Source organism: Bufo bufo, chromosome 3 (assembly GCF_905171765.1).
Source record: "Bufo bufo chromosome 3, aBufBuf1.1, whole genome shotgun sequence".
NCBI classification, from domain to species: Eukaryota; Metazoa; Chordata; class Amphibia; order Anura; family Bufonidae; genus Bufo; species Bufo bufo.
Window position 1 is genome coordinate 480,198,608 of NC_053391.1, and position 12,068 is coordinate 480,210,675.

General features: G+C 38.3%; 1 protein-coding gene across 1 annotated transcript in view; it reads left to right on the forward strand.

Moving 5' to 3' along the window:
• The window catches only part of CLYBL (citramalyl-CoA lyase), a 453,107-nt gene that overhangs the window by 341,504 nt on the left and 99,535 nt on the right, over positions 1 to 12,068 (forward strand). Inside the window, 2 exon segments of the mRNA XM_040425256.1 lie at positions 10,441 to 10,582; positions 10,585 to 10,628. Coding sequence (XP_040281190.1) covers positions 10,441 to 10,582; positions 10,585 to 10,628 — 186 coding nt within the window.

Genomic DNA, 12,068 nt, shown 5'->3' on the forward strand with positions numbered 1-12,068 from the left:
GGTGTCCCTAACAGTCTGTCCCTGCTCCACAAAGCAACCTCTCCCTACACTGGCAAAACACATAATGTAAAATGGCTGCCAGATCAGATTCTGTGATAGGGTGGGGGTGTGTCCATGTGCTGAAACATATCAATTGGCTGCCCCGTCCCACCTGATGGATGTGTCATGGGTCAAAGTTCGGCGCAATGCAAAAGAATATGGCACCGGCGGACATCGCCATATGTTCGCATGTTCGGCAAATCGCGAACGAGCATATTTCGGTGCAAAACGAACGCTGGGCGAACCGCAAGGCCATTTCTATTGGTGAATAAATTACCTATGCTTGCATCTGGTATAGTGGCTCAGCAAGATCTGCAGCACTCTTCCAATGTGGACTCTTCCGCATGGACAAGAGTGGCACTGTTTCTGGGGAAAAAAATTAAATTTTTTTGTATTCTTATACAACTACTTAAAGGGAATGTGTCATCAGAAAATGACAAATTGTTTAAATTATGTATTCTTATAAAACATTTTTTATTTTTATTTTTTGTGATTTTTACTGCCTATATTTAAAAATATACCACTGACCACTAGGCCTAAAAATATGTTGAGACTCCCTGTTCTGTATAGGTAAGTTTTCAGTAGCCATCGCATTATCATCACAGGCAGAGTTACAATGACATATATCACCTGTGTAACACAGGATCTAACATTCACAATAGGTGATATCACAGCTTATCTGCTCCAGTTTGACCTCTTCACAGGTCACAGAGCATGCCTAGAAAAATCTCCCATAGAAGTCAATGAGGTCCTCTCGGGCCATAGACACAATGGACAATGTGGCTGCACTTTTGACATATTTTAGGCCTTACTGGCCAGTGTGAAAACTGCATAATTTTAGAATTATTTTTACATTAGATATGGACATGGAAAGTGTTTAAAAATCGCTAAAAATTCAAAAAATTAATAAAAAATGTTTAATATAAAAGCTTGATTTACGCAATAGGTCATTTTCTGATTGCACATTCCCTTTAATTCTGATTCTGAAAGGTCTTGCATTGAGGCTGTAGAGATTGTAGACATCTTAAAGGGATTTTCTGTGAGTTTAATATCGATGGTCTGTCCTCAGGATAGGCCATCAATATCTGACTGGTGAGAGTCAGACACCCGGGACCCCCAACGATCAGCTATTTGAAGAGACTGCAGTGCTCAGTCGAATGCCACAGCCTCTTCCAAGGCGTGTGACACCACAGTCATTGGTCACATGTCATGACCTATTTGCAGCTCAGTCCCATTTAAGTCATTGGCCCAGGCTGCAATGCCAAGTGCAGCTGCTATACAGTGTGAGGCACTGTGAGGAGGCTTCAGTGCTCACCTGAACACCATGGTCCCTTCAAGCGGCTGATCGTCAGGGATGCTGCGTGTTGGACCTCCACCAATCAAATATTAATGACCTATCCTGAGGACTAGGACCCCTCTTTTATGAAATCTTTGCACTCGCACATTTTTATAGTTAACACATAACACAAATTCTGTTTATGTGCCTTATGAAGTGTATCCAAATTCTGAAACTTTCTTCAGTATATTTTTAGGTAGTCTTTGGTGATCATTTCTTTACCATACCTATTTAGTAAAGTATCTATAAGTCCAGCTTCCAAATAATGTGATAGCCTTTATTATTCAGAACAGATTAAAATCCAGTATAAACACAACTTCTTCGCATTTCAGGTCTAGCAGTGATGACCCATAGTCATGTCATCAGTAGGGTCATCACTGCTAGACCTGAAATGCATAGACATTGTGTTTATACTGGATTTTAATCTGCACTGAATAATAAAGGTTGTCACATTATTTGGAAGCTGGACATCTCTTCTTCTTTGAATACTTACCTGCTTTGTTCCCAGCACCGTCCATGCCTCCTTCTGTGATTTAACACAGGTGAGCTCAGCTACCAATCTCTTCTTCTATTTAGTAAAGTCTCCCGTTATTTCTGTCCAGCAGTAGGTATGAGTACATTTTATAACACAGTAATATACATTTCTATCATGATACTGAAAGAATATTATTAGGATCTCTAACAATCCAGCTTTATTTTTTTTTCTAAATCATTATATGAAGATGATTTTTTAAATTGCATTTTTGGTAAATTGCTTTCCTTACAGGAGTATTGGCATTTTTCTATTTTGTATCGGATGCCATCTTTGCGTAAATAACAATCGGTTGTCATCTGAATCAGAAACCAGTTGTAGAGCTGTCACTTTCTTACTGATAATAGATATTTCAGCTTCCAAAAATTGAGAAATGATAGTCCTCTGATTTACTAATATATAGACAGCATTACATTTAGTGTGGACATCTTCTGTGATGTGATTTAATGAGCATGCATTGTGCCTGACCAGAGCTGCATAATATTTATGCCCTTCTAGCATATGTTAAGTATGATCTAGTATCATAATGGTCTATTGGTTTATTCATACCTCTTATTGCATTCAATCTGATTTCAGTATCTCCATTACATTTCTGTATTTCCAAGCTGTACATGAAAAATTTTGCAACATCACTGAGTAAAATACATGATTCTATGGTTTTACAATTTGTTTTAACTAGCAGGACTCCAGGAAACTATCACAATGTTAAATAGCCCTTAGTGGCTTCCAGTTGTCATATATTCCTCTGGTCATTGAATTTTGACCATTAATAACTATTTAAAGTCTTACCAATATATGTAAAACATAGCTCTTCTTTTGCAGCCACCTTATAACTGATATATATGCAATGTTGTAAAGTATTACTGCCAGGGAGTGTTAGGAGGGGCCATATCTGGCAATGGCACCTGAGGTTTAAATGCTCCAATTTCATTACATGATCTTTAAATGTTCTGGAAGCTTATCTTGCTTCCTCTCAAAACTAATATAAAGCATTAGATAAATCAGATACAGATTCAGTTCTTTAGTGATCTATAGATGTAGTAGCATGCAGACAATTGCTTAATTAATTACAGTGTTTTATATTATTTTATGCTCTTAAGAATCATGCTTGAGGATCATCTTCAACATATTTCCCAATGTCTTGTAAGTGCTTACAGGTCAAGCCTTGTTAATTGCCACCCTGCAGGCTGTTATGTTCACTGATCCCGATCTTGGATCGTTTTTGTGATTCAGCCTGACAACTCTAAGCTACCGTTTCCTCACTCTTCATAACTTGATCCACATTTGAAAACTATTTCTGGCCAGTTTTTATGATCATCTGTTTCACATCTGCTATCCTGTGTTGTCTTGATGATTAGTATGGTAGTTGAATTTTATTTCTCTTGCCCTTTTTAGCCCTTAGAATTACCAGGTAGTCTACTTGACTGTGAAGTCAAACGTTGTGATATTCCCAGTGCACCACCCACCATGGGTCTCTGTTTTAATGTACCAATTGCTCTTTACCACCACTTCATATTTTAATGTTTGCACTTTTAGAATATATTTACACTGCTATTGGAAGCTCCATTCAGATCCTCCATTTGCAATTTCATCCTATTTGATAATAAAATAGAGCTGCATGCAGTGCTGTTTTTGCCATCAATTTGAGGGGACCCGAATAAAACCTCATTTAAAGTCAGTGGAATCCACAAAGCTGCTTTAGTATTAGGCATTCAGTAAACCTGACAGAGCATTATGACTTCCATGTTATCCTTATTTTTTACATGGTATAATTTTTGTAAGACATTTGATCTGGACTAAATTGGTCAAAACCATTTCCATATTAAAGGGAATCTGTCACCCCAATTTTGGACTATTATCTACAGTAATACATACAGTAGGAAAATAAAAAAAAATAGTGATCTGGACTCCATATCTGCAGTACTACATGTATTACTGTAGATAATGTTCTAAAATTGGGTTGATAATTTCCCTTTCATCCATTCTTTTCATTTCTAATAGGTAGACATTTAAAGTGTAAAAAATATATTACAACTTGCTTGGAGGAGTTGAAGATAAATTTATGGATGGTCAGTTGTGAAAGGATTAAACAACTGGTTTCACAAAATCTTGTGGATGATTAAAGAAGAACTGCATAATTTTATTTTTGGTTATATAATGCTAACTCACCAGCAATATTCCAGCTGCATAATTAGTGTTATCCCAGCTCCGCTTCATCCATACTTTTTAACTCTTTCATTATGGGCAGTTGTGACATGTATGTGATCCCAAGTCTAACTAGCAGCCCAGAGCCTGTTCTCTTGTTTACACAGGAGGCCAGTCTCCTTTGTCTGGCTGACTCCCTGTAAACCTCAGGATAACTCGAAAATCTATCAAATACCTCCTATCAACGTTAATATACCTCCCTTTTCCACCAGGCTCAATCCGTGTGCCACTATATAATACTTAATGCATAGAGTGCAGCTGAAGATAACATTTCTGTGTTAACAAAAGCATATAACACTAACCTTGTATGCTATTTGTGTGTATGTGTGTTTTCAGTGTATTTCTACGAAATGCTGCATCACACTGCTCCTCCCTGACTCTTAGTTGCAAGAGCTGACAGGTAGAAACCTATCACAAGCAGGAGGCCGAGGAGAAAGGGTGAGGCTGCATCTCATAGGAATACACTGAGAATCTGCAGTGTGAGTTAGAGGACAGAAGTTCTATGGAATTGATCTATCACTACTGCTTTAAGATCAAATTTAGAACAAAGCAGTGTGATCAGAACACCACTGCCTCTGTAAAGCCAGAGGCATATTGGGAAAAGTAGGCTGCATTATGGGAACTATGTCGAAAGTGAAGAAGGCGCCAAGATGACAGATGACCCATCAACTAAAATATGTATGCACAAATCTTACAAAGAGGTTGTTCATTTTTCTTTAATAGTAGCCTAAACTGCACTATAAAAAAATTGCCAGAGTGCTTATTTAAGGATTATTTTTGGCAGCTCAGGCAAAAGGCTGTGTTTTCTTGCTTCAGCAATCTGCACAATAAGATATGACATGTATGTCCTTTCTAAGAACTGAGGTCACATATGCTCCATTTCACTGGGGAAGCCAATCAGTAGCAGTAGCAAAGAAGGGGAAAGAGAAAGTTGGCCTTGCATCTTCGGGTCTCTCTTCTTTGTAGTCTATAAGAGATAGAGAGCAGCTGAGGATAATTATATGCCATGCAGTTCATGTCATAAGTATTCCTCAGATTTTTTACATGTACAGTTCTACAGTACACTGTGCAGAAGTGATCTGTGGCTCTCCATCCAATGAGCCACAAAGAAGCCAACTTAGTTTGTCTTTTGGATAGCTTTCTTTTCTATACTATAAACTCTGACCAATAGAAGTATATTGTAATAGTTCACATGGCATTAAAGGATGAGAGCGCATTTGAAACTTGAAATTTTACACACAAATGTTTAAGAGTTGGGAATCCCTCATAAAATGTTGTTGTTTCTGTAAAAGCTCGTATTTTTAATCTATTAAAAAAAGTTAAAGGGGTTGACCAGTTTTTTGCTACTGTTGACCAATGTGTAGGTAAGACGACTATATGGCACTTACTAATATTGCTTTTGTTGATATTCTGTGCCATTTGCTATATTTCATAAGCCATGTCCCCTGTCCATAAGATGCCTGCTGATTGTGGGTCATGAGACCAGACACATAATTCAGCCTCCTCCATTCAAACACACTGCACCTGCACTAAACTTCCATCCGTGCCAGTGCTGGCAACATTTTCTGAGGGATTCCCAACAGTTGCATGTGTAAAATGCAATTTTTGTGTGGGTGTGTGTCTCATATCCACTACTTTTCATCCTTTAATACCTTATGAAATATGTAAAATGGCAAAGAATTTCAACAAAGACTATATTAATAAGTGCAATATAGTGATCTTACAAATACATTGGTCAATAGAAGCCCGAAAGTGGCCAACCCCTTGAAAATTAAAAAAAGTTAAAGAGGACCTTTCAGCAGTTTTTACATAGGCTAATAATGGTATTACCTTGTAGGGCGGCCCCCACTGATGCTACGGGTGTATTTTTTCGCTCTTTCTGCCTGGCTGTGAGCAGTCCGCTCTGATTGGATCGTGCTCACGGCCAGGGAGAAGGAGACGTCCACAGCAGAAGACTGCATCTCCTCCCGGTGCGAGTTTAATGCTTATTATAATACAGCGCGCTAAATCATTAGGGGTCACAGCGGACGAATGCACCCATGGCATCAGTGGGGGCCGCCCTACAAGGTAATACCATAGTTAGCCAATGTCAAAACTGATGAAAGGTCCTCTTTAAATTAAATCAAAAAATAATCACCATTACAAGGCTGGAAAAAAAATCATTATGCTCTCCACATTTTCTTTTGTCAAATAATCTTTTATTTGCAGCATTTACAATCTTGCAGACTTTTGGCATGCTAGCAGTCTTTTTTTTTTTGTGAAATTCCACTCTATGCTCTCTGAAGCTTCCCACATAAGTTGGATTGACTTGATTATCACTTACTTCATACCATGCCATAAAGCCACTCCACAACAGTTCAATAGGGTTGAGGTCTTGTGTTTTCTCTGACCAATCCATTACAGACAGACTACCAGCTCACTGTATATTTCCTAAATAGGCCTTGTATAATTTGACACATCGCTTTAGTCATTGTCCTATAGTAGGATGAAACTGGTTCTAATCAGGCACCGTCCAGATGGTATGACATGGCATAAGACATTGGAGTGGCAATGTTCATTGTTTCAGATTCCTTTTACACTGTACAAATTTCTTACATTGCCATCATCAAATATACAGGGTGGGCCATTTATATGGATACACCTTAATAAAATGGGAATGGTTGGTGATATTAGCTTCCTGTTTATGGCACATTAGTATATGTGAGGGGGGGAAACTTTTCAAGATGGGTGGTGACCATGGCGGCCATTTTGAAGACGGCCATTTTGAATCCAACTTTTGTTTTTTCAATAGGAAGAGGGTCATGTGACACATCAAACTTATTGTGAATTTAACAAGAAAAACAATGGTGTGCTTGGTTTTAACGTAACTTTATTCTTTCATGAGTTATTTACAAGTTTCTGACCACTTAGAAAATGTGTTCAACTTGCTGCCCATTGTGTTGGATTGTTAATGCAACCCTTTTCTCCCACTCTTCACACACTGATAGCAACACCGCAGGAGAAATGCTAGCACAGGCTTCCAGTATCCGTAGTTTCAGGTGCTGCACATCTCGTATCATCTGAAGGCATCGTCTATGCTGTGAGATACGAGATGTGCAGCACCTGAAACTACGGATACTGGAAGCCTGTGCTAGCATTTCTCCTGCGGTGTTGCTATCAGTGTATGAAGAGTGGGAGAAGAGGGTTGCATTGACAATCCAACACAATGGGCAGCACATTGAACACATTTTATAAGTGGTCAGAAACTTGTAAATAACTCATGAAAGAATAAAGTTACGTTAAATTGTTTTTCTTGTGAAATTCCCAATAAGTTTTATGTGTCACATGACCCTCTTCCTATTGAAAAAACAAAAGTTGGATTCAAAATGGCCGACTTCAAAATGATCGCCAACTTAATCGCCAAGTTAATATCACCAACCATTCCCATTTTATTAAGGTGTATCCATATAAATGGCCCACCCTGTACTCAGACCATCACATTTCCTCTGCTATGCTAGGCAGATGACGTCAAGGCGCTTTTCAGCATCTTTATTATGCACCTAACAAATGTCCTTTGTAATTTAAACACCTCAATTTAGATTAGTCTACAAATAACACTTTAGTCCTTCCCATTTCTTAGTTTTTTTGCACTTTATTTTCATGGCCAGTAATATAGCATTTTCTTTGAAACTCCAGCTATACTCAAGTAGCCCAGGAAGCCTAGTTTTATTGCACCTTGTCATGTAGAACATTGTGTAGAACAATCTGTGAGCAGCACAGAACTGAGCAGAATGATATTTAGTTTTGTGGGAAAATATTTCTTATAACTGGTATATAAAACCTGGTCTCTAGAGTGATAAATCACTATCTGGCACAAACCTTAGTTTGCCCAAACAATGGTACCTACTGTTTAGTGCCTATGGTACAACTTGGTGGAAGAGAGATAATGGTATGGGTCTAGGTTCCTTATTCCCAGTGAAGGGTAATGTTCAACATACAAAGACATTTTAGGCAATGGTATTGTTTCAACTTTATGGAGACAATTTGGGGATGGCCCTCTCCTATTCCTGCTCTCTTCAATCAGTCTATCGGCGGGGGTGCTGGGTGTCGGACTCCCGCCAATCTGATATTGATGACCTATCCTGAGGATGGGTCATCAATAAAAATATCTCGGAAAACCCCTTTAATAGTTACATTGGCAAATCCTGGTCTATAAAGAATGCCGTTTCTGAGCATAGACCTTCTCATTTTATATCAGTGGCTGACAATGCTTTTTTAGCTGAAAGATCACTTTTTCTGAAAGACACACGCTTCTTGTGGAAAGCCTTCCCAAAAGATTGCAGGTTGTTATAGCTGCAAATGGTTCCAACTCCATATTAACACCCATGGTTTTATAATGAGATGTCCAAGAAGCTTGTATAGTTGTGATGATCAGACGGCCACACTTTTATCCATATACCGTATTAGGTGTTGCTTTAAAAATGCTTATAAATACTTAAAAAGAAAAAATATACTTTTTCCGTTTTGGTACCATATTAACCCCTTGAGGACATCCACCGTACATGTATGGCTAATTTCTGCACTTTAAATGTGAAGTCCACTCCAAAGCAATACGGGCATCATAATCGCTGGGTTTCTGCTGTTTTATATAGCAGAAAAACAAGGCTATGGTTGGTGATCACCAATAACTCTGATCAGAAATGTTTAAGCCCTCAGATGTTGTGGTCAAATGTGACCACCACATCTGAAAGGCCTTTCCTCGAGAGCACAGTGCTCCCAAGGCCTGAATTACTCCCCTGCGTGGATATCGGGGAAGCCGTTTGTTCTCTGTGGTAGCCTCGAGCCTTAGGAATTAGCCTACAAATTCCTGCCTGAGAAGTGATCTAACAATCGCATGTTGAAGTCCCCTAAGCGGACTTAATATAAGTGTAAAAAATAAGTTTAAAAAGGTTTTACAAAAAAAAATAAGAATCCCCAAATGCCCATACTATTAAAATATAAATGTATTTATCCCATACAGTGAATGCCATATCTGAAAAAAATCTGAGCTGCTGATTCACAGTTTTTTTTTCATTACATTACCTCCACAAAAAATTAATAAAAAGTGATCACAAAGTCATGCAAACTAAAAAATTGTATAATTGAAAACTACAGATCACCACACAAAAAATGAACCCTCACACTGTTCCACAGATGTAAATATAAAAAGTTCTGAGGGTTAGAATATAGTGATGCAAAGTGAAAATTATTTTCTTTTAAAGTTTGTATTTGTTTTAAGTATTAAAACACAAAAAAACGATATAAATGTGGTATCACTGTTTTAGGCCCCGTTCACCCGACCATATTTCTGGTCCGCATCCGATCTGCATTTTTTGCAGATTGGATGCGGGCACATTTATTCCAATGGGTCCGTAAAAAATGCAGATAGCACATTGTGTGCTGTCAGTATCCATATGTCTGTTCCGTAGCCCCGCAAAAAATAAATAGAACATGTCCAATTCTTATCAGTTTTGCGGACAAGGATAGGCATTGTTACAATGGATCTGCAAAAAAAAGGATGCCATAAGGACGTCATCCGTTTTTTTTGCGGGTGCGCAATTTGTCAGTATCCATATGTCTGTTCCACAGTACCGTAAAAAAGATAGAACGTGTCCTATTCTTTTCCATTTTGTGGCCAAGAATAGGCATTGTTACAATGGGTCCATACAAAAAAAATGGATGCAACACGGATGACATGCTATTTTTTGCAGATCTGCATTTTGTGGACCACAAAATGCATATGATCGTGTGAATGCACTCTAATCATACTGACCCAGAGAATTAAGTGAACATGTCAGTTTTACCGCATAGGGAACAACATTAAAAGGAAACTGATTAAACTATTGTGGAATTGCATTATTTTTTTTTTTTACTATTCCACACTAGTTGGAATTTTTTCCAGCTTCCCACTACATCGTATGCAATATTAAATGGGGCCATTATAAAGTACAACTTGCCATGCAAAAAAAAAATGAACAAACCCTCATACGGCTATGTGACTGCAAAAATAAAAAAGTTATGGCTTCGGGAAGGTCGAGAATGGAAATGTGAAAACTGAAAATTGCCATGTCCTCGAATGGTTAAAGCCAAATTTTTGCAACAAAATTTTTTTATTAACCCAGGTAAAGTTCAATAAGATATCAATATAATTTGTTTTAAAAAAACTACATTTTGGTGACAGATGCTCCTGAAAATAAAATCTAACAACCACATGAATTTCTTGATGATTTCTTTATTAAGTATGTATAGTTAATATTTGCTATGCATTATACTTTAGGAAACATAAATCTATCTGCTTTTTGTTTTTTAGGTTCAAGCCAGGGAGACTATTGTTAAAGCACTGGAAGAGTATGACCTTGGCAAAACTGAAAAATGTGTTCGGATTAATTCTGTGTCCAGTGGCCTTTCAGAAGAAGATCTGGTAGTCATCCTGCAGTCCAAGTCTTTGCCTTCTGTATCATGCTGCCTAAGGGTGAATCCTCTGAAGAAGTGAAATGGGTGAGGTCTTTTAAGCATTTTTACAAAGCACACAATAGGCCAGGAATTCAATTTGTTTCCTCTTTTTATGTGAAGCCTGGCTTAATTTCAATCTCCAATCCAACAAAAGGTAAAACTTCAATGCCATGCCATTTTTTTCATGTGGCTGTGTATACAGAAAAATGGTAGTGCAAAGTGAACCACATCATTTAGTCTCTTACCTTTGTTTGGCTTTTCCAATTAAATTGTCATAAATGGGAAATTAAACGGTTAGGTATATAGCAAGCCAAAATACTTTAACCATTTGCCACGTATATATAGCATAGACCTGAAGTACATCCACCCCATGCCGTAAATATGCAAAGCACAGCCATTTAGCCTTCTCTGATTAAGCCTACATGCACACGAACGTGGTTTGGTTCCGCATCCGAGCCGCATTTTTTGCGGCTCTGATGCGGACCCATTCACTTCAATGGGGCTGCAAAAGATGCGGACAGCACTCTGTGTGCTGTCCACATCCATTGCTCTGTTCCGTAGCCCCGCAAAAAAAAAATAGAACATGTCCAATTCTTATCCGTTTTGCGGACAAGGATAGGCATTGTTACAATGGATCTGCAAAAAAAAGGATGCCATAAGGACGTCATCCGTTTTTTTTGCGGGTGCGCAAAACACCGCAAAACACAAACGTTTATGTGCATGTAGACTAAGACTGTTGGCTGTGTATTACCAGCAAAAACTTTGGTTGAGGGCACGGCTCCTGTGCCACCACAGCAATGGCCTCAATTAGAGACCTGAATCAGGATTGCAAGGTCAAACTCCCCAGATGAGGCAAAAAATAAATGTTCAGTTGAAAAAAAAAAAATTGAAATCCCCTTTTTCCTTTTAAAAAACTGTGTATTAGAAAATAACGTTTGAAATTGCCACAAAAATAACAATGCATGTAAAAACTATAACATTTTAAAAGGGGTCATGTGATGACATCAGGAATCATATAGTACATGTCAATCTCGTTCTAACGAAGGTAGAAACCAGTCCATGCTACAATTGCTCTGCTAGATTATTTTCAGGCTGGCAGCTCAAAGGGGTGTGTCTTTTCTCAGGGGGCATGTCCTTTCTGCTGCAGCTCTCTCCTTGTAAGGGTGCCTCACACAATTGTCCACAACAAAATCCGCAACATAAAGACACCCCCTATGTTAGCCTATAGGGATAAAAAGTGTTAATACTGCGTTCTGTTCCTCTGCGGGAATATTAGTTCCACAGCAGAACACAACGCAAATAACGTTTTGTTGCAAATTTTCTGTAGCTGGATGTCACCATTCATTTCAGCTGGGAGTGTAATCGTGAATCCACAGCATAATTCACAAACAAATAGCCATCATATTAGTAGAATCCATCAGTTTTCTCCAGCATACAACAGCCAGGCCAACAATGGAGTAGATGTTAAGGCCTCTCTGATTTTGC